Source organism: Myotis daubentonii, chromosome 9 (assembly GCF_963259705.1).
Source record: "Myotis daubentonii chromosome 9, mMyoDau2.1, whole genome shotgun sequence".
In the NCBI taxonomy this organism is placed as follows: Eukaryota; Metazoa; Chordata; class Mammalia; order Chiroptera; family Vespertilionidae; genus Myotis; species Myotis daubentonii.
The window spans coordinates 14,138,478-14,164,965 of NC_081848.1; the positions used below are offsets into that span (position 1 = coordinate 14,138,478).

Below are 26,488 nucleotides of genomic sequence, written 5' to 3' on the forward strand. Positions count from 1 at the left end.
GTATTTTGTGGAAGAGCCACACTCAAGAAAAAGAGCCACATGTGGCTTGCGAGCCGCAATTTGCCGACCGCTGGCTTAGGGCTTGACTGATCTTTTAAAAATGAATTGGGGGAAGTAGAAGCTCATTACCTGTGTCCTCTGTTGAAAATCTATTCTTTTTTTCCCTACCTATAGAATAAAATCCCAAACCATAGATTTTTTCATTCATGTCCTTGCTTCAGCCTACCTTTCTAGCTTTCTCATCCACTGTCTGTCTCTTCTCTGCAACATTCAGCTTATTATTCTTATAAAATATTCAGTCCTTTTAGCACTGATACTTATTTTCAAGATCCAATTTAAATTTCATCTATGGATGAAAGAAGTATATAGTTCCTTTTATTGTGTGTGTTCTATGTGTGTGTGTGTGTGTGTGTGGCCAAAGCAATGGTTATATCTCACTCTTCGTAATTTCCTAAACACTTCTTTGGTACCCATACATAGTAGGCATCCAATGATGGTTTATTGAATGAATCTATGAGTACTTTTAGAATTTTAGAATCTAATTCCAACACAGACTCTCCAGAAGAGTTCATTAAAGTTATATTTTCATTTTGTTTTGTGTGTGTGTGTCATTTTTTTCCCACCCCTCCTTTGGGGAGTTTTGTTAAAATTTCCAGAGAGAACCCAAATTCAATAGCCTTTTCCTTAGGGGAAGCATACTCTGGTAAACTAGTGTAGATTATCCATCTTCAACTTTCCTGTAATAAAGGTAAGTAAAATCTACTTTTAGTATACTTAATTTTTTGCTGTTGTTGAAAAATATAGTTTAATGGGTCTATAAAGCAAAATAAAATGGAATAAATTTGTGCTTATAATAGACTTGACCAATTTTTGATATATTTCAGCTCATGGAATGCTGTGTAAATGCCCTGGTGACGTCCTTTAAAGAAACTATCTTAGCAGAGTGCCAAGGCATGATCAAGCGAAATGAAACTGAAAGTAGGTAAAATATCACTTAAAGTTCTCATTATTTTTTAAGAGGATATCTTTGAGACAGATCACTTTTAATAAATTGCTCTTAAATCACTCTTTTATACATAAGTATATTTGTTGAAGTAAACTGTGCTTAAAGAAAATGATAAAATATTTAGCACAGCTGAAACTGGTTTGGCTCAGTGGATAGAGCGTCGGCCTGCGGACTGAAAGGTCCCAGGTTCGATTCCGGTCAAGGGCATGTACCTGGGTTGCGGGCACATCCCCAGTAGGAGATGTGCAGGAGGCAGCTGATCGATGTTTCTAACTCTCTATCTCTCTCCCTTCCTCTCTGTAAAAAATCAATAAAATATATTTTAAAAAAATATTTAGCACAGTTAGAAGCACTGTGAAGAAGATTATACACTTGTATGTTAAGCATTTCCCCCCCCTTATGTATCAGTACATGCACAAATGCACGTGTATATTTATTCTTCGAAGTGTGTGTGTGTGTGTGTGTGTGTGTGTGTGTGTGTTTTAATCCTTACCCGAGAATATTTTTCCCATTGATTTTTTTAGAGAGAGTGGAAGGGAGTAAGAGCTGGGAGAGAGAAAAAGAAAGTAACATCGATATAAGAGGGACACATTGATTGGTTGCCTCCCACATGTGCCCCGACAGGGACCTTGGATGAGCCTGCAACTGAGGTACGTGCCTTTAGCTAGGAATCAAACCTGCAACCCTACAGTCCCAGGGCCAACACTCTAACCGCTGAGTCAAACCAGCCTGGGCAGGACTCTGTTTTTAAAGGCTAATTTAAATAGTAAACATATGGTACAGGATAGAACTAGGTATCTGACTTTTGTGTGGAATCTTGCAGCAAATATTTTTAGAAAGTAATAAAACACTCTGTGTTAATTAATATTCATCCCTCTCCCAAAAAATTTTACAATTTAAGATTTCAGAAGTGTTTTTTTAATTACTTAAATGTTTTCTTAATAAAGATGTATTTGAGTGGCAAGTACATTACAACCAAAAAGAATACAGTATAAATGATCCATATTCCCTACTACCCAGAGAACCACTTTTGACATTTTGATGTATTCCTCTCCAGATTTTAGTATGTATAATTGCAAGGTCCCATTTAATCTCTAGTTGCATTAAAGTATGTCTTTCAGTTCACTTAAGTTCATACACTTTATAGAAGTAATAAAAGCAAGCTGCTCAATGGCTTAAATGAAATATTTGAATTTCTGTATGCCAGACTAAGTAGAGTTATATCTGATCCATTTTGGACTCCCTCCAAAAGGATTTATTTAGTAGTAAGCAATCTGTGAAGTAAGATTTTTGTGAAGGTCAGTTAAATGGTATAACATGAGAAAATGCTTTTGAACACTGAAAAAATCTTTATGAATACAGCTGTATATTATCACTAATAAACTTTTATTTTATAATCATTACTCTGGACAATCTGATGAGATGATTTTTTTTACCCTTTAGTGATATGGTAGTGTATTTAATATTATATCTACTTCATAAAATGTGCTACTGTTCTGTATAAACTGTTGTACTTCTTAGAATAAAATATTCCATGCATTGACAGTCAAATGACCCACTTTTTAAAAGAGTTGGGTTTTATAGTATGTGCTCATTTTTCATTAGTTTTTTTTTTTTAATAACTTTTTGTCAGACTGACAAGGTGGATGAGGAATTTATAGTACTTTACTATAACAACTCCTTAACTAATTGTACCCACAATATTACCAACTTCAAACTAATATTTCTCCAGACTCTTACTGTCATAGATGTTCTACACCAGTGGTCAGCAAACTGAGGCTCACGAGCCACATGCGGCTCTTTGGCCCCTTGAGTGTGGCTCTTCCACAAAATACCAACTTCTGCGCATGGGCCACGAAGTTTCAATCGCACTGTACGTGTGCACCCGCACGTGGTATTTTGTGGAAGAGCCACACTCAAGGGGCCAAAGAGCCGCATGTGGCTCGCAAGCCGCAGTTTGCCGGCCACTGTTCTACACCCATCATACAATCAAAGAGAAAATTATTCTAATGGTTGCAATGATTACGTGTGTGTTCTATCCTTTCAGAATTACATTTAATGTTTTCATTGATGGACAAAGTTCCTAATGGGATAGAGCCAATGTTGAAAGACTTGGAGGAACATATCATTAGTGCTGGCCTTGCAGATATGGTAGCAGCTGCTGAAACTATTACTACTGTAAGTTTTCCTCAATGGCAATGACTGATGTATATCAAGTTTATTTTTTAATGGAGATTTGGGTATTTAAAATAGTAATTGATTGGAAACCAGTGATGTTGGAACCCATTTATTTTAATGAAATTTTTTTCCAGAGAATGTCCCAAATTTTAAGGCTATCGTGTTTTATTAAAATTACTAGTGGCCCAGTGCATGAAATCCGTGCACGGGAGCAGTCCCCTCAGCCCAGCCTACACCCTCTCCAATCTGGGATCCCTCTCACAGTCCTGGACCGCTGGCTTCTAATTGCTCACCTGCCTGCCTGCCTGGTCACCCCTAACTGCCTACTCCCTGCCGGCCTGATCACCCTTCACTGCCTCTGTGTGCCGGCTGATCACCCCTAACTGCCCCCGCTGCTGGATTGATCGCCCCTAACTGCCCCCTCCTGCTGGCCTGGTCACCCCTAACTGCCCCCCTCTGCTGGCCAGGTCACCCCCAACTGCCCCCCCTGCCGGCCTGGTCACCCCCAACTACCCTCCCTGCCAGCCTGGTCGCCTCTCACGGCCCCCCCCCCACCAGCCTGCTCACGCCATACAGCCTGCTGTTCAGTCTTTTTGTCGTCCCTCACTAACTCCCCTCCCGGCCTGGTCGCCCCATGCAGCCTGCTTGTTCATCGTTTGGTCATCCCTCGGGCCAGCCCTGGGTGGCTGGGCAGCCGCCATCTTGTGGCTGTGGGTGCCACCATCTTTGAGGGTGGGCCAGTCAATTAACATATTCCCTCCTTATTGGCTGTGGGTGTCTCCATCTTTGTGATGACATGAAGGTCAATTAGCATATTCCCTCTTTATTAGATAAGATGTATATATTTTCTCACGTTTTGTATTCTTTTCTTTTTAAAAACTCAGTTGACTATAAAATGTTTTATTTTTAGGACTCTGAGAAATATGTTGAGCAGTTACTTACACTGTTTAATAGATTTAGTAAACTCGTCAAAGAAGCTTTTCAAGATGATCCCCGATTTCTTACTGCAAGAGATAAGGTATATATCCCTGTATATTAACACTACTGTCATTACTTACTTTTTATTTAGATTTGGAAAGATACATTGGTTATTGAATAAAAGCAAAGTACAGAAAAGAATATCGTATAATCCTGTTTATGGAAAACTGAAAGGCTATGCATTTTATACTTAGTTTGCCTATAACATGTCATAGTTTATTTTATTAGAAACTAAAAACCTAGGAACTCAGATTTTTCATCAGTTAAGGGCAACCATATTTATTATATTTGGGTTGTTGTACATTTTTGTAGGCATTGGGTATACTTGTGAATTAGAATTTAGCCAGAAACTTGCTCTTCCTCATTTTCCCAAGAATGGTTTTTCTGGTTTTTAGTATTATTGAAATATTAAATTAAACGCCTGCAAAGGCTTCTTTGAGGTGACATTTGAATCAAGATTGAGGCTGATTAGAATGAGTCATGTGTCTGTCTGAGGGAAGAGTGTTTCAGCCGGAGCAAAGTCTGTACGGCAGGAATATGCAGTCATGTGCCAGGAACATAGAAGAAAGACGTCAATTTGGCCAGAGTGGATTGAATGAGGGAGAGAATAGTAGAAAATAAAGTCAAAGAGGTAACAGGAACTCAGGGCATGTAAGACTCTGTGGACCATGGCTTTTACTCTGAGTTGGGTTTGGAAAGTCATTGAAAGCTTTTGAACAGAATGACAGGACCTGACTTACATTTTAACAGGATCACCTGGCCGCTGAATAGACTGAAGGGGGGCAAGAGAAGAAGCAAGAATATCAGTTAAGAACCTATTTAAGTAATTCAATTAAATAATGGTAGAAGCTTGGCCCAGAACAATAGTGGGTACAGGTAGTCAAAAGTGGTTGGAATTCTGATTACATAATGAAAATAGACTCTGCAGGATTTGGTAATGAATCAGATATGGAGTGTGACAGAAAGAGATCATTCCAGGATGCCACTCATATTTCTGTTCTGATCAATTAGATGCTTGCTGAGATGGGGAAGACTGGAAGAAGTATGTTAGGGAGAGATGGTTGCAGAGAGATTAGGAATTTAGTTCTAGACAAGTTAACTTTGAAATGTTTATTAAACATCCATGTAGCAGTATCAAGTCTGGACTTTAAGGGAGGGAGTGGGCCTGAAAAAAATAAATTTGGGAGCTTCAGCATATAGGTGGTATTAAAGCACTGACACTACTATGATCACTAACGTAGTAAATCAGGACAGAAAAGAGATCCAAAAACTGGCCTGGTGCATTCTAGATTTAGTTATCAGAAAGATGAGGAACCATCTTTCCTCATGAAAGGAGAATGGGTGGAACGACCAGGAGAGTGTGGTGTGCTAGAAAACAAGTGGAAAAAGCACTTTCATGAAGAGGGCATGCTCTACGCCTTTAAAATGCTCCTGACAGGTCAAATAAGATGGGGATTACCCATTATCTTCAGCAACAGGGAGGTAGTGAGTGACTCTGACAGAACGAATGGGTGGAGTAGCAGTGTGAAAGTGTGCTTGGAATGGTTTCCAATAAGAATGGCAGTAGAGAAATTGTAGAAAGGGAGTTAGTTCCTCCAGGAGGTTAGCTTCAAAGAGAGAAATGGGACAATAGCTGAAGGTGGACAAAGCCAACAGAGAATGTTTAAGATTTAAAAAATAATAATGTGTTTGTATGCTGAAGGTACAGAAACAGTGGAGAAGGGAAAAGTTGGTGATGCAAGAGAAATGGGAGGGAACTCTGATTATTAGTTTTCTCAGTGAAATAGGAAGCTACATTGTCAGCCAAGAGTGTACATGGAGGAGGAATACTGGAAGTTTGATGAGAAAAGAGATAATATGAAAATGTTTTCCGGGATAATTTGTGGACAAGAGAAAATGGTATGGCTATCAGGCAGAATTAAGACCCCAGGAACTTGAAGATAATGACAATCATAAAATAACAAAGAGAATGCTGAAGTCATTTACTTTAAAAATTCTATCAGGCCAGATACACCATTAAAAATAAAACTAATTTATATATTTATGTATTTTTAGAATTGTAACTACTTATCTAACTATATTTTAAATTATTATTTGCAGGCATATAAAGCAGTTGTTAATGATGCTACCATATTTAAACTTGAATTACCTTTGAAGCAGAAAGGGTAAGTTTTTTTAAATCATGTTTGAAATTCATAAATTTTTTGGAGTGTCATATATGTTATTGAGTATGCTATTTTTCTAATTTTATTAGGTTTGTTTTTTGTTTCATTTTTTTTTACTTTATGATTTGTACAACATTTGATTATTAAAAACTCTGCCTCAATTTTTAATTGTGTATTAAGTTATCTCCTTTTATGACCAAAAAATCTTAATTGATCTGTCATTTATAGGATGAATTTACCTGTGCTAAATACTATTACAGAAAAATCAGAAAGTCAGAATGTAATGAAATAGCAATAAATCTGAGCTAGTTATAGTAACTTCAGAGTAGTGCTAAGTAGCACTACAGGTCAATTGGAAATATATTTTGATGTAATTTCTAGCTGAGAATTGCTATTTTAAACAAATTTCACACTTAATGCTAAAACATTTTATTTATTTATTTATTTATTTATTTATTTTTAACATTTTATTTGAGAAAGAGAAAGAAACATGGATATGAGAGAAATACATTGATCAGTTGCCTCCATACATGCCCTGACCGAGGATCAAACCTGAAACTTAGGTATGTGCCCTGACTGGGAGTCAAACCCATGATCTTCAGGTGCACAAAACAACATTCAACCAACTGAACCACACTGGCCAGGTCTGTTTGCAGTTTTTTTAAATGGATGATAGTAGCTAGCAAGCATATCACTTTGGAATTTAGGTTACATTGGAAAGAAACATTTCAGAGAGTGAAGGAACAGTTTTATGTTAACATATTAGTAATGAAAAGTTTTAAATGTTAACATAAATATGCATGGATTTACACAATGCAATATACAGGTAATGTATTACAGAATTGTACATTGGAAGCATAATTTTATTATGCAATGTCATTCCAATAAATTTATTTAAAAATAATTTTAATTCAAAAGTATTTTATCAAGTATATAAATAAAATCTTTTAAAGATCATTGGCACCCGGCCAGTGTAGTTCAGTAGCTGAGCATTGACCCAGGAACCAAGAGGTCACGAGTTTGATTCCCAATCAGGGAGCATGCCTGGGTTACAGGCTTGATCCTCAGTAGGGGGCATGCAGCCAATTGATAATGTTTCTCATCTCATCAATGTTTCTATCTCTCAATTCTTCTCCCTTCCTCTCTCTTTAAAAATCAATAAAAACTTATTTTATTTTTAAATTTTCTTTATTGATTAAGGTATTCCATATGTGTCCTTATCCCTCCCCATTGCCCCCCCCACACACCAATAAAAACATACTTTAAAAAATAATAATAGCCTTAGCCAATTTGGCTCAGTGGATAGAGCATCGGCCTGTAGACCAAAGGGATCCCATGTTCGATTCTGGTCAAGGGCATTGGTTGCAGGATCCTCCTCTGCCCAGTCAGGGCTCGTGCAGGAGGCACCCAATCTATGTATTTCTCTCACATCGATGTTTCTCTCTGTCTTTCCCTCTCTCTTCCACTCTCCCTGAGAATCAATGGAAAAATGTCCTCAAGTGAGGATTCACAAAAAAGTAAAATAAAACAAATAATAAATAAATATATATATATCATTGGCAAGGCCACTACTAGAATGAGGCAGAGAGGCACCTAGGGTACAAAATTTTAAGGCCTAGCAGGTCTACCTCTCTGAGAACCTAAGAGTGTGTGCCACCTTAAATTGTGCACCCAAGGTGTCTTCTTGCTCACCCAAGTCCCAATCCTGATCACTGGTTTAATTCAACATAAGAAATTTGTGAAAAATTGGCTTTAGAAGAAATATTTGCAGATATCAATTATTTTTTATTAATTGGTTTTAATTTCTTTTTTAGGGTAGGATTAAAAACTCAACCTGAATCAAAATGCCCTGAGCTGCTTGCCAATTACTGTGACATGTTGCTAAGAAAAACACCATTAAGCAAAAAATTAACTTCTGAAGAAATTGAAGCAAAGCTTAAAGAAGTGGTACATAATTTTTTTTAATTTCAAAGATTTTAATGACCGGACTTTGATTTTGTGGTTTACTTATAAGACTTTCTGTGATAGTATCAATTTTTTTTAAATGTATATTTATAAGAAACTAATATGAAATTTTATAGTGCAAGATCTTTATAGGGAAATGTTTTTTCTTCCTGAAAATTTTTATTCTATAACTTCCAGAAAGGGAAATAGCATTTAATTTTTCTCTTTATTGATTATTTTTAGGCAATTAAATTCTAGCACCTATTAAAGGTCAAAACATGGCGGGGTGAGGAAGGGAATGGTGCTGATGGTGATAGAATGATTGTTGAGATGGAGTTTTTCACCTCTTTTTTTGTGTGTGAGTCCAAAATAGGTAACTAGGGATGAGCGAGTTAAATAAGCAATTTATTGTTTTCATTTTTATTTTTTTCCTGGTTGTTAGTGTCATGTAATATAAGCCCAGGAAAATAAGAAGTAATAATAGACAAAAAGGCCTAGAGAGAAGATTAGTGTCAGAAACAAGTGAAGAAGACATGCAAAAGAGAAAATTGGGAAGAACCATTGCTTTTTATGTAACGTTTTATTACATTTACATAAAATTTTAAAAATTGATGTTTGCAGGAATTAAAAAGTTATTTGGTTATTGTCTCAAATTTGCTAATTTGTAAAGTAGTGTATCAGAGATGGGCAATTTAGTAGGCCCCTCTCTCTGTATATGCTTATGAATTTCTGAATTTTGACAATTGAAAGATATAGGAAGTTCTAAATGAGAGAGATTTATATATGAATTGACAGTAACCTTGTTTTCTGTACAGCTCTTGGTACTCAAATACGTACAAAACAAAGATGTTTTTATGAGATATCACAAAGCTCATTTGACACGACGTCTTATATTGGACATCTCTGCTGATAGTGAAATTGAAGAGAATATGGTCGAGTGGCTAAGAGTAAGTGAATTTAAAAATATTTGGTTTTCTTTTTTTTTTTTTTTTTTTTTTTTTTTTTTTTTTTATATTTTATTGATTTTTTACAGAGAGGAAGGGAGAGGGATAGAGAGTTAGAAACATCGATGAGAGAGAAACATTGATCAGCTGCCTCCTGCGCATCTCCTACTGGGGATGTGCCAGGCACATGCCCTTGACCGGAATCGAACCTGGGACCTTTCAGTCCGCAAGCCGACGCTCTATCCACTGAGCCAAACCGGTTTCGGCGATATTTGGTTTTCTTAATATAACACATGGTTCATAGGTGGGGTTAAGTAACACATTTTTGTGATATCTTCAGTGTCGAAGAAATAGGGAATATTTTATAAGCATATAGCATCAATTAGATAAAATAATGTGATATCTAATAATGTTATTATTTAATAAAGAATTTTAGTGAAGCACCTTTACTCATTTGAACTGACCTTATTAAATAGGCCACAGAACAGATCATTTCATTTTTAAGGTGTTTTTCATACTTAATCCTTCTGTATATCAAAAAGAACCAATAGGTAAAAGATGATGGCTTATTTAGGGTAATCGTTGCTGATTGTGACTGAATTCCCCTATCAAAATATTTTGTCTGTTTCTCCCAGTTCATTTTAATGGAATTTGAGTTACATTAAAATGTGTTTTTCATTTGTACATATGGTATTTTATACTGTATTATATTGATATATAATAATAAAATTATCTATAATAATTATCTTTATTATACATAAATATTTTATGTCTTTCATTTATATATATTTCAAATTGCAGATTTATAGGTAAACCTGCTTTGTAGTGTGGGATAATAAAAATTATTGTGCAAACTGAGACTATGCAAAGTGATCTTAATATTAAGTCAGTGGAAAAAATATTTTGTGACTGACTTCAGAAATTTTTGTCAATACATTAAAAGGTCTTACTATATATAAATATGTAGGAAAAATGAAAAATTAGCAAAATCAGTATTTAGTACACTGTAATTTAAAATAAACTTTCAGTGTTATATTTCTTTGTGAAAAAACTTTAGTTATGAGTAAATATGAATTACTCATATTTAACACATAGTGGTAACTGAAAGTTGAACTGTGTTGTTGGTGTCCTGGAGTTATTTATTATACTGAGTAACTGAAATTCATGCGTATTGGAATTGTGCAAAGAAAGCCAGGATTGCCTGTACTATCTTATTTACTTCCTAAGAATTGCATTTAGTAGGTAGTAGACTATAAACATTGTAATAAGTGAGAGGAAGGGTATTATTTAATGCTTCTGTCTTTGGTTTTCATAGGAGGTTGGTATGCCAGCAGACTACGTAAACAAGCTTGCTAGAATGTTTCAGGACATAAAAGTATCTGAAGATTTGAACCAAGCTTTTAAGGAAATGCACAAAAATAATAAATTGGCTTTGCCAGGTATTATTTTATAATTTTGTATATGATACACACATATTTTTTAAACTTTTTTTTACAAGAAATATCTTTGTTTTCCAGTAAATTAAAAATAAACACTGGCAGTCATAGATACGAGAATATTGCAAAGATCACATTCCTTAGACATCCTGCAAAATAGAGTCTGTATTTGCTAATCCTTATTTTAGAAACAAGAGTACATTTTTTATTTAAAAAATACGTTTTTATTGCTCTCAGAGTGGAAGGGAGAGGGAGGGAGAGATAGAAACATCAATGATGAGAGAGAATCGTTGACTGGCTGCCTCCTGCACACCCCGTACTGGAGATTAAGCCCACCTCCCAAGCAGGTACCCTGACCAGGATTCAAACTGTGACCTCCTGTTCATGGGTGAATGGTCAATTACTGAGCCACCCGGGCGGGTCAACAAGTATACACTTTTAAAATCTTTAGTCCTGTTTATTTTCGCCAAAGCTTACCCTGTATGTAATGTACATGCTTATTTATTTTGAATTTTATCGATTGTCAAAATTTACTTTATATTTTTCTGATATTTTTGTCTATAGCTGATTCAGTAAATATAAAAATTTTGAATGCCGGTGCTTGGTCAAGAAGCTCTGAGAAAGTCTTTGTCTCACTTCCTACTGAACTGGAGGATTTGATACCTGAAGTAGAAGAATTCTATAAAAAAAATCATAGTGGTAGAAAATTACATTGGCATCATCTCATGTCAAATGGAATTGTAAGTAAATGTGTTAGTTAAGATATTGGTTTGACTGAAAGTGTCAGGATTCCAAATAAGAGTTGCTTAAACAAGATAGGTTTGCTTCTCACATATAAAAGTCTGAGCAGGAGTAGTAGATCTCCTCCATGAACTTGTTAGGGACATAGGCTTCTAATTATATCCCTTCCTTAAAATATTGCCTTTGTCTGCAGAATTCAATATGATCCTTACTATGTCTTTCAGCACAACAGAAAGATGAGGGTATATGTTCATTTAAGGGCAACTTCTAGAAGTTTCCCTCATCATTTCCACTTGTATCTCATAGGCCAGAACTCAGTCATATAGCTACATTTTGTTCCAGGGAAAGTTGGGAGATAAGCCTTTATTCTGGGCAGTCATTGAGGTCTGTTAAATATCTTAATGCCATGTAAGACAGTTAAGAATGGATATTGGAAGGCAGCTACCAGTGTTATCCATATGTAATCTCACGTAAGAGATACTATAGTAGATAGATGGTAATCATTATGAAAAGATTCTTAGTTTTAACTAATTGTATTATCTGTTATGTTATAGATAACATTTAAGAATGAAGTAGGTCAATATGATTTGGAGGTGACAACGTTTCAGCTGGCTGTGTTGTTTGCCTGGAACCAAAGACCCAGAGAGAAAATCAGCTTTGAAAATCTAAAACTTGCAACTGAACTCCCTGATGCTGAGCTTAGAAGGACTTTATGGGTTTGTTTTTTATTTTTAAAATTTTATCCTGTCACATAGCAGAAAAATGTGTTGATTTCCTTATAATAAATTTATGAATTCATAACAATTTCAAATGAGTTTTAACCAAGAAAAATACATTTTAATGACGTATTTATGGAAAAAAGGAAATTGAAAACAAGTAACTGAAATGGAGAAAGGCAGAAAAAGGAGAGAACGATTGCGTTGGTAGTTAAATAGTATCTGTGAGGAGTGTGACCAAAGATTTCTTTATGAGAATGTGTTCAAAGATCTATGACCAAAAATCTAAGAATTAGACAACTTCGGTTTTTTGTGGCCTTATAAAATGTACTCATTAGCCTCCTGCTCATAACTACATTTTATCCCTACTCCATCTTAAAAGTTCCAAAATAAGTTATTACCTAGAGAGAAACAGCTGGTATATAACTGGCAAGTGGTGTTTGCTGTGGGTCATGTATGACCAGTCCCTCTAGTTTCTTGATGTATTGTAAAGGGAACATGCATTGCTTCCTCATAACCAACTCTTTTCTCCTCATTCTCTCTGTTCTCATTATGCATTTACATTATTATATTTATGGAGGTACCAAATAAAAGGTTGAATTATATAATCTTTTCTCACCTCTATTGGGCATGGTGGAGAATTGATCTTAGTGTTTAATACTGTTCATAGGTGCTAATTGTTTTCTCTTTATTTATAGTCTTTAGTAGCTTTCCCAAAGCTCAAACGGCAAGTTTTATTGTACGAACCTCAAGTCAACTCACCCAAAGACTTTACCGAAGGTACCCTCTTCTCAGTGAACCAGGAATTCAGTTTAATGTAAGGTTTATGTTGGTTGATCTAAAACAAAAATACCTTGTTTGAATTTTGGTATTTAAAACACACCCGTATACTCTTCATCATTCTAGAGCAGCGATTTTCAACCTTTTTCTTATCATGGCACACATAAACTACTAAAATTTTGCAGCATACCAAAAATATATTACTGCCAATCTGACAAAAAAAAAAAAGTATAATTTTGATTTATTCACATCAGATAGCTATTGTTGTGTTGTAGTCATTTTTTATTTGACAGTCTAAGGCAGGGGTGGGCAAACTTTTTGACTCGAGGGCCACAATGGGTTCTTAAACTGGACCGGAGGGCCGGAACAAAAGCATGGATGGAGTGTTTATGTGAACTAATATAAATTCAAAGTAAACACCATTACATAAAAGGGTACGGTCTTTTTTTTTTTTAGTTTTATTCATTTCAAACGGGCCATAGTTTGCCCACGGCTGGTCTAAGGGAAAAGAGGTCAGTGCCCCTGACTAAGTAGTCAGGTACAGTATTGTATGTTTTAAAACTTCTTGTGGCACACTAGTTGAAAAACCTGCTGCTCTAGAATATGCTAGTGAGCTGTTTATTAAACATTAATGAACTAGAGATGTTTATTTCTTTTTTAATTTAAATTATTTGTTTAAAGTATTACGTATGTCTCCTTTTACCCCATTGATCTCTCCCCGGCCGCTCCCACCCCCCAGCACATGTCCTCACCCCACTACTGTCTGTGTCCATGGAGATATTTATTTCTTTACATATTTTTCATGGATACATTTTTGTGTCTGACGTTATACTGTATTGCTTTTCATCTTTAAAGTAAATCATCTTTTTGCATTTTAAAGTAGCTTTATGCACACAAAGCATTTTTTTTTCCCTTAAGATTCAGTTAGGCTCTGGCTGGGTAGTTCAGTTGGTTAGAGCATCGTCCCAATATGTCAACGTTGCAGGTTCCATCCCTGGTCAGGACACATACAAGAATCAGCCAATGAATGCATGCATAAATAAGTGGAACAACAAATCTCTCTCTCTCTCTCTCTCTCTCTCTCTCTCTCTCTCTCTCTCTCTCTCTCTCTCTCTCCCCCCCCCTCCTTCTCCCTCTCCCTCTCTCCTTCTTTTTCTCTCTCTCCTTTCCTCCTTCCCTACTTATCCCCTTCCCCCCTCTCTCCCTTCCTCTCTCTCTGAAATCAGTCAATATATAAAAGTTTTTCAAAAGTTCCAGTTAGAAGATAATGCTGGCCCAGCCAGCATGGCTCAGTAGTTGAGCATGTACCTATGAACCAGGAGGTCACGGTTTGATTCCTGGTCAGGACACGTGCCTGGATTGCAGGCTCAATCCCCAGTAGAGGGCATGCAGGAGGCAGCCCATCAATGATTCTTTCTCATTGTTGATGTTTGTATCTCCCTCTCTGAAATTAAATATATGTATATATATATGTCTGTGTGTGTATATGTATGTATGTATATATATATAAGATAATGCTGAATTACAACATATATATCTTTAAATATCTAATCACATTTATGGCAATGTAAATTATATTCACTTTGTTATTACAAGGAGTGTAATCACCTATATTTTATTAATGGAGTCTTTATTGTGTTTGAGTGAAATCATAGAGTTTATTTTAGAAAAAGCTATGTATGTTGGTTATTTGTTCCTTATCCTTTAAATAATTCTGGATATTAATTTTTTAAATATATCTAACTCTTTTCTCTCAGATCTTGTTGTTATAATATGATGTTTACAAGGCGTCTCACTGTAAAATAATTTGATTCAATGTTTTTTATAGAAAAAATGCAAAAGTTCAGAAAAGGGGTAAAATCAACTTGATTGGACGCTTGCAGCTCACTACAGAAAGAATGAGAGAAGAAGAGAATGAAGGAATAGTTCAACTACGAATACTAAGAACCCAGGTTTGTAATATTAAGATAGAATGTCTAAATTTTTTTAAACTTTGGCATTTTGATGTTTAATTCTTCAAACATTTTTTTTTACATTTAAAAGCATGTAGGTATTCAACCTTTTTGTAAGGGAGACCTAATTTTTATTTTTTCCTTTTTTGACCTAATTTTCATTTTACTGGAATTTAAAAATTGTACTGAGATGTTGTCTGTCTGCCCTGGCCAATATTGCTCAGTAGTTAGAGCATTGGCTTGGGCACCAAAGGGTCTTGGGTTCGATTCAAGGGCATGTGCCTAGGTTGCAGGTTTGATCCCCAGTGTGTGCCTCGCTTTCTCCCCCCCCCCCCCCCCTCTCTTTCTTTCTTTTTTCCTCTTTCCTCTCTCCCCCTCTCTCCCTCCCCTCCACTCTATCTAAAAGCAATGGGAAAATATCCTCAGGTAAGGATTAACAACAAGAAAAGAAAAAAAAGAGATGTCTGTATGGTAGATTCTGTAGGTTGTGCCAACCCTTGGTTTTAGGTTCTGTCTTCATTTGACCACACCTGATTAAATGTATCTCAGCAAGAAATTACAATTCTGGGATTGATATATTTACATTTTTATTTGACTTCTAATTCCATTGAAATATGAAATTAGGGAACATTTTTAAAAACATTTTAAAGCTAGGGTTATGATACCTTCTGAACATAATAAAGAATACCTATTACAAGCTAATATACGACCATTGTAACTTTAGAAATAGATCTATTAAAACCAACTATGCCACTTTTACAATTTTTACTTAGTATTATTTTAAATACTGGCCAATGCAGTGAGAAAAGGTTAAATTTTTTTTTTATTGATTAAGGTATTACATATGTGTCCTTATCCCACCCATTGCCCCCCCATCCCACCCCCACTCATGCCCTCACCCCCCTGGTGTCTGTGACCATTGGTTAGGCTTATATGCATGCATACAAGTCCTTTGGTTGATCTCTTCCCCTTACCCCCGCCCTCTCCTACCTTCCCTTTGAGGTTTGCGGAAGGTAAAATTTTTTGTTACTTAGAGATCATATAATATGATAAAGGAGTAAAGATGAATAAATAAAAATTGCATTTCTATTTATCAGTAAACAAATTTTAAAACAAGAGGTAAAGAAGAAATCATAAAATTCATAAGTATTTCTTTAAAAAGTAGTGTTTAGGATCTTATATGAAGAGAATGGATCTTTACTGAGACTGAAAAGAAAATATGAATAAAGAGATCATGCTCTTTTTGTTACTAAAAGTTTTTAGTGGAGTGTAATTTACATATAACAGAATGTGCCTTTCAAAGTATAGTTTCCAGTGAGTTTTCATAAATGTATATACCTGTATGACCATCATCTCAATTAAAATACAGAACATTTTTCCCAGCTGGTGTGGCTCAGTTGGATGAGCATCGTTCCATAAACCAGGAGGTCTCATTTCAATTCCCAGTTGGGGCACATGCCCAGGTTGCGGGCTCAATCCCAGTGAGGGGCGTGTGGGAGGCAGCGGATCAATGTTTCTCACATATTGATGTTTCTATCTCTGTCTCCCTCTCCCTTCCTCTCTCTGAAATCAATAAAACATTTTTAAAAACAGCAACAAAAACCCCAAAACGTTTCTGTCACTCCAGTAATTTCACCGTATCTCCCATCCAGCCACTGTTCCTGCTTCCAACCCACTTGATTCCTTTCACCATTGCTTAGTTTTGCCTGTTCTAGTTCTTCATAAAAATTAAATCAGACAGTATATGTACTCTTTGTCTCTGGCTACCTTTGCTCAACATGAAATACCATATTCCTTAATGATAAGACTGAATGAATAACTTAATGAGTCAGTTTTTCCCATATTAGTATCAAGTTTACCAAATTTCATACAAAATTCAACCAAGAATATTTTTGGAATTTTATATATTGATTCTCAGTTTTATCAGAATAATATGCTTGAAAACTTAAAAAAAATAGGGTGATGATGGTGAGCTTGCCTTGCCAAATATTAAAACTTAATAAAATATCTACAAAATGCCCTAGCCAGTTCGTTCAGTGGTTAGAGCATCAGCCCTTGGACTGATGGGTCCTAGGTTCGATTTTGGTCAAGCGCATGTACCTCGGTTGCAGGCTTGATCCCTGGCCCCCATTGAGGCGCATGCAGGAAGCAACCAACCTCGATGTTTCTCTGTCTCTCCCTCTCCCTTCCACTCTCTCTAAAAATCAATGGAGCCCTAGCTGGTTTGGTTCAGTGGATAGAGCGTCAGCCTACAAACTGAAGGGTCCCGGGTTCGATTCTGGTCCAGGGCACATGCCCAGATTGCAGGGGGCATGCAGGAAGCAGCTGATCAATGATTCTCATCATTGATGTTTCTATCTCTCCTCCCTTCTTCTCTGAAATCAATAAAAATACATATTTTTTTAAATCAATGGAAAAATATATCTGCAGGTGAGGTTAAACAAAAAATATCTACAAAAATATGACAAGCAGATTACTTGAGGAAAATAACTCAGAAGTAAGTCTCCTATATAAGTACAGACAAACTTTACAATAAAGGAAATAATTTTCATGGCCAATGAAACGGGAATGGATTATTCAAGAAAAAGTTTTGGGAAATTTTACTTTTTGGAGGAAAAATTATGATATATTCCTAGTTTACGGTGACACCAGGATAGATAAGTTTCAGATGGGTTAGAGCTGAGATGTATAATGGGGTGGCGGGTATAGTCATACTATTAGATGTGCAGAGAAAATGGAGGTTTTTTTGTTTTGTCTTAAACTGATCCAGAGTTGTGCCCAGCCTAGTAACCTAAGCTGTTCCTTTAGGCCATGCTGAGCCTTTCTTATTTCTCCCTGGTCCGATTCCACCCATTTGCATTATCTGCTATTTTCACAGATGGCATCTGGATGTATTGAGGGTGAAAGGAATTCATTTGGCCTTGTAGTGACAGTGAAGGGGTTGTCATATTTATAAGTTGTGACAGTGTCCTGGGTTCTTGCTCATGGCAGCTATGGAGTGCTTTCTCTGTCAGACGGGAATTTGCTATCTACTGCTGATGTCTGTAGCAGAGGAACTATGATTTATTCTTTTTGCAGTTGGTAAGGACCACATAGCCACTTCCCTGCTCTCACTGCCATCCTCTGCTCTCACTGAGCTCTTGAGCTCTCTGAGACTAGGCCACATCTTCAGTGTCGCCCGTGGCCTACATGGCACATTGTCACATCCTCCGCTGCTGCAAGATCACTCTCTCCTTCCCTGTGGCAGGTTCATTAACTCTAAACTCTGCGTCATGTGGGAATGGAGAGAGATTCAGGAGTGCAGATTATTTCCATCGCATCATACCACTCTTCTAGTGACCTCCAGCACAGTAAATGGGGACCAGCCACTGGCCGGTGTGGCTCAGTCGGTTGGGTGCTGTCCCATGCACTTACAGGTTGCCCATGCGACTCCTGGTCAGGGCACATGCGCAGGGTTTAGGCTCAGTCCCCAGTAGGGGGTGTGCAGGAGGCAGCCAGTCGATGTTTTGCTCTCACATCGATGTTTCTCTGTCCTGCTCCCTTCCTCTCTCTCTAAAAATAAATGTTTTAAATATTTTTAAAATATATTTTTATTGATTTCAGTTTTCACCTTAACTTCTTTATCACAACCACCATCTTACCACTACCAAATCTAGAAGGGAGAAATTGGGACATTTACAATTGTTCTCCTCCTCCCTGGTTTCTGTAATCCTCAAATGCTTAAAGGGACAGACTTTCCCTCTTCCTTCTTTCTGTGTGGACCCTTGACATAAACCCCTGTGATCAGGAGCTTGGCCTCTGGATATATTGAGAATGGGAAGAATTCACTTGATCTCCAAGTAACAGTGTAGGAATTAAACCATCAAGGAAAATATTGAATAAATTGACATAGATAAAAATGCTTACTCCTGAAGAAATTGGAAAAGATTTAGTTGAATCGGTACAAATTGAAGATAGTATTTATAACAAATACGATTTATTAATCTGATAAATATATAAATCATAGTAATTATTGATGTCTTAAAACAGACACCAACTAGCCTCTCTTACTACATAAAGAAATAACTGAATGCAAGGTGAGAAGTATGTGTAAGGGTTTTGTTGAATCTTGATTTTTTAAAAAATACTTTTATTGATTTCAGAGAGGAAGGGGGAGAGAGAGATAAAAACACCAATGATGAGAAAGAATCATTGATTAGCTGCCTCCTCACACCCCACACTTGGGATCAAGCTCACAACCCAGACATGTACCCTGACCAGGAATTGAACTGTGACCTCCTGGTTCATGGGTCGACATTCAACTACTGAGCCTCGCCAGCCAGGCTCTTAATTTTTAACACAATACTGAATTATATACATATTGTGCTCACAAGTAATATAAATTTTTAACATATACATAGTGTGGAAAAAGGAATGAAAGGAATTGGCTAAAGCAGCCGTGGGCAAACTACGGCCTGCGGGCCGGCTGTTTGAAATGAGTAAAACTATTGAAAAAAAAAGACCGTACCCTTTTATGTAATGATGTTTACTTTGAATTTATATTAGTTCACACAAACACTCCATCCATGCTTTTGTTCCGGCCCTCCGGTCCAGTTTAAGAACCCATTGTGGCCCTCGTCAAAAAGTTTGCCCACCCCTGGGCTAAAGCATTAGTCTGGTTTTCTTTCAGCAGAGAGAGAATAGATAATTTTGCTTTTTCTCGTTTTCCAAAATCTCTATAATCAGATTATCTTTTACAGTGAGCAAAAATAAAAGACACTGGTCTCAATGTTAATCTCCTAGTGTAGTGATTTTCAACCTTTTTTATCTCATTACACACACAAACTAATTAGTAAATTTCTGCAACACACCAAAAAGTTTACTTTATACCAATCTGACAAAAAAAAAAAATAGGTATAATTTTGACTGACTTACAAAAAATAGTAATAATAATAATTACCTACCCTTTTTGTTCCAAAGTGACTTTTAAAAAAATTAAGTGCCTATACTTTTCCATAAGGATTTCTAGGCACAACCTTATTATGCAACATGACAAATAGGATGCAACTCTGTTATGTGACTTATATATTTATGGCTCAAGACAGGGCATGCACACCAAATGGCTGTTGTTAATTTGACAGTCTAAGAGAAAAGAGGTTGGTGCCCTGCTAAATAAACAGTATTGCATGTTTTAAAAATTCTTGTGGAATACCGTGGCACACTGGTTGAAAATCGCTGTCTTAGTGATTATTTTTCATTTGGATAGATGTTGGATAGAAGATAATAGACATAAAAAGTAATTTTTTGGCCGTGACCGGTTTGGCTCAGTGGATGGAGCGTCGGCCTGCGGACTGAGGGGTCCCGGGTTCTATTCCGGTCGGGGGCATGTACCTGGGTTGCGGGCGCATCCCCAATAGGAGATGTGCAGGAGGCGGCTGATCGATGTTTCTCTCTCATCGATGTTTCTAACTCTCTCTATCTCTCTCCCTTCCTCTCTGTAAAAAATCAATAAAATATATTTTTTTAAAAAAAGTCATTTTTTGTTTTCCTTTACTTAAAATAATCTAATTATTCTCTTTCATTTTTATTTTTTGTTTTAGGAGGCTATCATACAAATAATGAAGATGAGAAAGAAAATTAGTAATGCTCAGCTGCAGACTGAATTAGTAGAAATTTTGAAAAACATGTTCTTGCCACAAAAGAAAATGATAAAAGAGCAAATAGAATGGCTAATAGAGCACAAATACATCAGAAGAGATGAATCTGATATCAACACTTTCATTTATATGGCATAATTTTGAACATCATGGACAACATTAAGAGCTCAAATTTTGGAGTGCTTGGGCAGAAAGTTGCAACAGTTTGTGCTGAAGGTTTATTTGGACTTTGATTACATAAATATTAAAATCTCTGCCTTACCTAACAAAACAACTATATTTTGCCAACCACATTAGTTAGCATGATGGCATTCCCTTCATGTCACACACTCTTTAACAGCATGCTCTTTTGTGGGAGACACTTGCATTCATGAAGAGCCCTTTATGAACTTTTAAAAGGAAATTTGACTTATACCCACCAGAAGAAATACAGTTGGGAAGGGTGAGGGTGGGATTCTTACTGCTTTTTTTCTCCTTTTTCCTCTCTTACAAAAATGTACTTGCACAAGGAAGGATCTTCAGATATTTGTGCACTGAAAAATGCTGTTATGTGTTGTTTTTAAAATGCAATTAAAACTAGAAATAGCACTCTTGGTTTCTTTGGTCAAAAGAGTGAGCTGGTCACACCATTGGGAGAGGGCAGATGTAGGTGAGGAGATAAGTATTTAATAAGTATCAAATTATTTGTTCAAACACTGCTTCAGTATAATAACTGGATTTTAATGGTGACCTAAGAATGGTATTAAATTTTTCCAACTTACAAATGTTGGCTTTCTTTAATCAAGAGACTGCTGTTTTAGTTGTTTGTTTTTTAATGATAAGGAGTATTTTTTATTTTATATGGCTGGAGAGCTTGTTTTGGAAAAGTGAAGCTTATATTGTTTCTTCAATTGTTTGAAACATGTATGGAGATAGGTTGGTCATTTTGATTGCAGAGTCAAAATAGCAAAGTTAAGTGTGTTTTTTCTAATACACTTAATATATCTATACCTAATATTTGTTCTGCCATATCCAAATTCATTAAAAACAAGGCAGAAACCTCCTGCTCTCATATAATTCAGTTATATAATTGATCCCTTAATCTGTAGCATAGAAATATTTTGGTATTTTAGTCTCTTGATTAGGGATGTATAGCCTCAGGTTTCCTGATAGGAAGATATTCTGCTTTCAACAAGTAATAAGTACCAGTTACCTATGAGGAAGAGAGAAACCACAACATAGGAAAGACCTGAAAAGCATAAGTAAAAGTGTTGCAATCTTAACATGAACAGTAAACTTGCCAAATACATGTACATATATATTTATATATTTGAAAAATAAACATTTTTTAAATGTTCAGAAGGCAACTCTTACCTTGTTCCTCTTAGTCAATCCAAAGTAGCAACTTACAAGTTGCCGGTAACTGAATATCCAGAGGAGTGAAGATTTCGTACTTGAGGACATGAGCAACTTAGAGAAGAACTCCCCATTGGGAAAGTATGGCTCAACGTGGATTTTTATTCATTATGATACACGTTTCAAATTTTCTTGCAAATTGTTTTACTTCTTGTTTGATATTGAGTAAAATTTTTAACCTACGATTTTGAAGTCAGTCCGATAGGGTGTGCTGGAGCATTGAGGGCTCACAGCATTATCACAGTGATTACAGGAGCATTTCACGGAGTCTGCCCAACCCCAAGAGGCTTTGAAAGCTGCCTGATAAAGGAAAGCTGATTTAAAACACTTAGGTTTTGCTGATTATAGTCAAATGCCTGTTCTGAAACTCATAGGAAATTGGAATTTTGTTTCTAATTTTAAATCTTATGAATGAGTTCTAAGATAGCATATGTCAATTATTAGACCAAGTCTATTGTGAAGAATTAATTTAGTGCTCATCATTTTCTCTAATTAAATGACTGCTAACAATGGATAAATTCTTTAAGGATTGTAATAAATGTGGTCCTTATGTTTAGCAAATAGTTTGCTCTTGGCATATTTGCTTATCCAATACAAGAATGCCAAAGGAAGGAAATATTACAGGCCATTTTTCAAAGTCGAAGATTTATTGTTTTAAATTATTATTCTCAGAACTTTTTTGTAACTTCTAATCATTTTGGTGATTTAATTTAAGAGTGAGAGCCATGATGTTTTGATTTAATAAAGGCAAATTTAATGCAAAAGTGGGTAACTCATAGCAAACTTTTCTATTAAATTTTATAAATTTTTAATAGCTAATTATGTCCTAACTGTATTTTGGGGAATAGAACAGCAGTAAATACTGTAGATTCACAGCTTTCATTATTTTTTTTGTTATGTATACAAAAGTTTAACTACTTTTTGGTATTTATGAAAACCATTCAGTTGACAAGGTGCCTATACCATTACTGGATTTTCTTTATGTTTTGACAATAGATTTGCTAATTTAAATAAAAAGAATCTTAAGAAAAAGAACAATTTACCAGCAATTTGCTAAATACATAATCACAGTTGTATCTTTATCAGGTCCCTTTTCTATAAGGTGCACTTAAAATTAGTGCTATCTGAGCAGGAATGAAACCTGGCATAGTTAAGAGAAAAAATATATACCTTTTTTTTCCCCATGACTAGTATGGCAATAGGACTCTTCACAGGTTAATTTAAGCTTCAAACATTCATCTTCTAACTTAGAGATGGAGTCATCTCGGAAATGTTAACCTTTGTTACCATCCCATTGCCAGAGTAACTAGATGTGAAAAAAACTTACAAAGTAAAATATAGAACAATTTTAATACTTATGAGATAAATATTAAACCATTACTGTTTCAATGATTTAATGAAGATCTTGAAATACATTCTGAAGTCTTCCAATTTTTACATTTATTGGAGGGGGTCTCAGCATTCTGTCAACCTATTTAAGTCTCTTACTCTTACTTTGTGCATAAGTGTTGAAATTTCCAAAAATGAAATGTTAGCTTCTTATTTTTACTTTCTATTGAATTCAATGCAAAATATGACCGTGGTTTAAAAGTATTATGCATTATTTGCAGTAGGATTTCATTAGCCCTGCTCAAAGGGCAAATTTAAAAAAAAACATTTTGGGTGAACAATTTGCTAGTTTTCCAGAAATATTTGCTATCATAAACTCAAGCTGGTTTTTCTATTTTCATGTAAATGACTGGAATGCTATTTACACACTCTTTCAAGGTCATGTTTGTGAAGTGAACATTACATGAAAGCTTTCCTGTCATCTACACTATCTGTGAAGCCTGGAGTGTTGAACAAATTTGAGTTCCTAAGTTGTAATCTTTCCGTATATGGTATGTACGATTTTGAATGTGTGCCACTACATACTGAGGTGATAACGCTGTACAATTTTAAATAGTAGCAGTTTCTGTATGCAGTAGGCTGAAATATTTTGATGAACTGCTTAATTTTTGGATTTTATTTTTTAAGTTGTATAATTTATTTTCTTGCAAAATAAAAATGTAATATAAAAGCTTTTACCTACCCAGAAAATGTTGATGTTCTACTGTAAAATAGTTTCTGAGTTTAATTTAAAATTGTATAATAGGTATATTTATGTATTTCATGGAGAAATAGTAAATCTCAGCCAGCCTTAGGAATCAGAAATACGAAGAGGAACCCACTTTTTTTTTTAGATTTCAAATTCTAGTTCAGAATGAAAGCTATCAGGAATGTAGTTTTTCCGTTGATGCTAGCATATGGTCCTCATGCCTGGAAGAAGTCAAAAATTCTAAACCTGAAAGTGATTAATGCATTCATTCATCAGTTTAGATAGGCCTTGTTATAACAAATTTAAATTTCATATCAGATCAAATTTTAAAATATAAATTATATATATGAAAATTTGTAAATATTTAAGTTTTGAAGCTATAGTTTAGTAATAAGGTTATGAAAATGGACCATGTCTTTGTCATTGGCTGCTATAACAACATATAAAAACTGGGTGGTTTGGAAGCAACAAATTTATTTCCCATAGTTCTGGAGGCTGGAAGTCCAAGATCAGGGAGCCATCATGTTTGATTCTGGTGAACAACCTCTTCCAGGTCACAGACTGCTGACTTCTCGATGTACCCTCACATGGCAGAAAGAGGGCTTTATAAGGGCTCTAATCCCATCCATGAGGACTCGACCCTCATGACCTAATTACCACCCAAAGCAAAGGCCCCACTCATCCCCCTGATAACATCACATTGGATTAGGCTTCAACATATGACTTTGAGGGAGACAGATAATTCATAGCACTTCATAATGACCCTAAACTAAACCATAAACTAACTGGAATTGTGTGTGTGTGTTGGGGGGGTGGTAGGAGGGTTGACTTGAAGACAGAAAAGTATGGTCTGAGTATAAGATTAATCAGAACCTAGATTTACCATTAAGTTTCGGGGCTCCTTACTTGCACAGGCCCTGGGAGGGGCCCTAGGGATTTTGTATTTGTATATTTTTCTCAGAGTCCCCAAAATATTCAAAAGTTGGATGCAGTCCTAATAACACTCTGCAAAAAGAAACCTCCTGGCACATAGTAGGACTCAAATGCCGATCGAATGAATGAGAGCATGTGTGCTTGAGAACAGAGTAGAGTTCAATGTTTTAAGTGGAGAAACTATTTTATAGTTGCTCATTCTAGGCTATAAAATGTGGACTTTGTCACTAAACTGTTTTGACCAAGGACAGCCTGGAGCAGCAGTCTTAGACTGTTGTGGAATTACAGACATTTATGAGCATCTGATTCAAGAAAAGACATGCATATAAAAGATATAAACAATTCTCTGTGCAAATTTTAAGTGTTCCAACACCCAAGATGAGAAATCTTTTAGAGTGAGATTCTAGAGTGAGAGAAGAGTAGCAGTTCGCTCTGTTGATTGGTAGTGACCTAATGTCACAAATTCTGATCCAAACTTTAATTTTGGCTGTTTATCTAAAAACTGACAGGAAACTTCCCTGGGTGTTTTTCTTTTAGTGATAAATGCAGTGTGTCCTTTATTGTATTGTGGCTACTCAGGCAAACTGATACTATTTAAGATGTTTCCTGAACTGGCCAGCATGGCTCAGTGGTTGAGCATCAATCTATCAGTATGAACCAGGAGGTCATGTTTCAATCCCCAGTCAGGGCACATGCCTAGATTGTGGGCGATCCCCAGTGTGGGGCCCAAAGGAGGCAGCCAATCAATGTTCTGTCTCATCACTGATGTTTCTTTCTCCCTTCCTCTCTAAAATAAATAAATTAAGAAAAACCAAGATGGCGGCATAGGTAAACACCAGAGATTGCTGCCTCACACAACCACTTCAAGAATACAACTAAAAGACAGAACGGGCATCATCCAGAACCACAGGAAGGCTGGCTGAGTGGAAATACTACAACTAGAAGGAAAGAGAAAAGCATACTGAGACTCAGAGGAGCTGCGGTGTGGAAGTTAAGTGCACAGGTATGGAGGCGGACGTGGAAAGGGCTGGCGGCTGAGGACACAGTTGGCTTTTTCAATCGAGAGGGAGTCTCAAACTCCCTACTGCTCTGAACTCCAGTTCCGAGCGAATCTCGGGGGACCCTGACTGATACGGGGAGAGGCTAGACTTTCTGGCATCGTTCGCATCTCGAGGGCAGCTTTCTCTCAGAGGTGCTTGCAGCGATTAACCGGACACTGAGACTCGGGGCCTCTTAGGGAAGGACTGACGATCAGCCATAGCTGTTTGCTCCGCCCTATTGATCCCCTGGGACACCGCCCTGCCCAAGCTGTACACGGAGGCTTCTGCAATCTGAAAATTACCTAACAAACTTGCAGCTGGCCCAAGGCCCCAGGGCAACTTGCATTCCTTCACAGCTGAGCTCCTGCTGAGTAGCCTCAGGCAAAGGCTAGATTAGCACCTCCTGAAAGATCCAGGAGCCGGTATACCCCGTGGTCAGAGTGACTCAGTGAGCACCAAAGCCCCACTGAAGCAAGTCTTGCCCCGGAGGGGTGTCTCCAGCACAGAAGTTCTCCCACTGCAGTCACAGCTGATTCTCACAGCCAATTGGCCTGGAGGTAAATCCCT

General features: G+C 36.5%; 1 protein-coding gene across 3 annotated transcripts in view; it reads left to right on the top strand.

Moving 5' to 3' along the window:
• Positions 1-23,935, top strand: part of CUL5 (cullin 5) — a 104,683-nt gene extending 80,748 nt beyond the window's left edge. For all 3 annotated transcript variants that reach the window (XM_059707979.1, XM_059707980.1, XM_059707978.1), the window contains exons 8-19: positions 885-978; positions 3,054-3,184; positions 4,095-4,202; positions 6,263-6,327; positions 8,142-8,274; positions 9,087-9,218; positions 10,531-10,654; positions 11,216-11,391; positions 11,947-12,108; positions 12,807-12,925; positions 14,717-14,840; positions 20,420-23,935. In XM_059707979.1, coding sequence (XP_059563962.1) covers positions 885-978; positions 3,054-3,184; positions 4,095-4,202; positions 6,263-6,327; positions 8,142-8,274; positions 9,087-9,218; positions 10,531-10,654; positions 11,216-11,391; positions 11,947-12,108; positions 12,807-12,925; positions 14,717-14,840; positions 20,420-20,614 — 1,563 coding nt within the window. In that variant the 3' untranslated portion in view covers positions 20,615-23,935. The remainder of the gene's footprint in view (positions 1-884; positions 979-3,053; positions 3,185-4,094; positions 4,203-6,262; positions 6,328-8,141; positions 8,275-9,086; positions 9,219-10,530; positions 10,655-11,215; positions 11,392-11,946; positions 12,109-12,806; positions 12,926-14,716; positions 14,841-20,419) is intronic.
• The last annotated feature ends 2,553 nt before the right edge of the window (positions 23,936-26,488 follow it).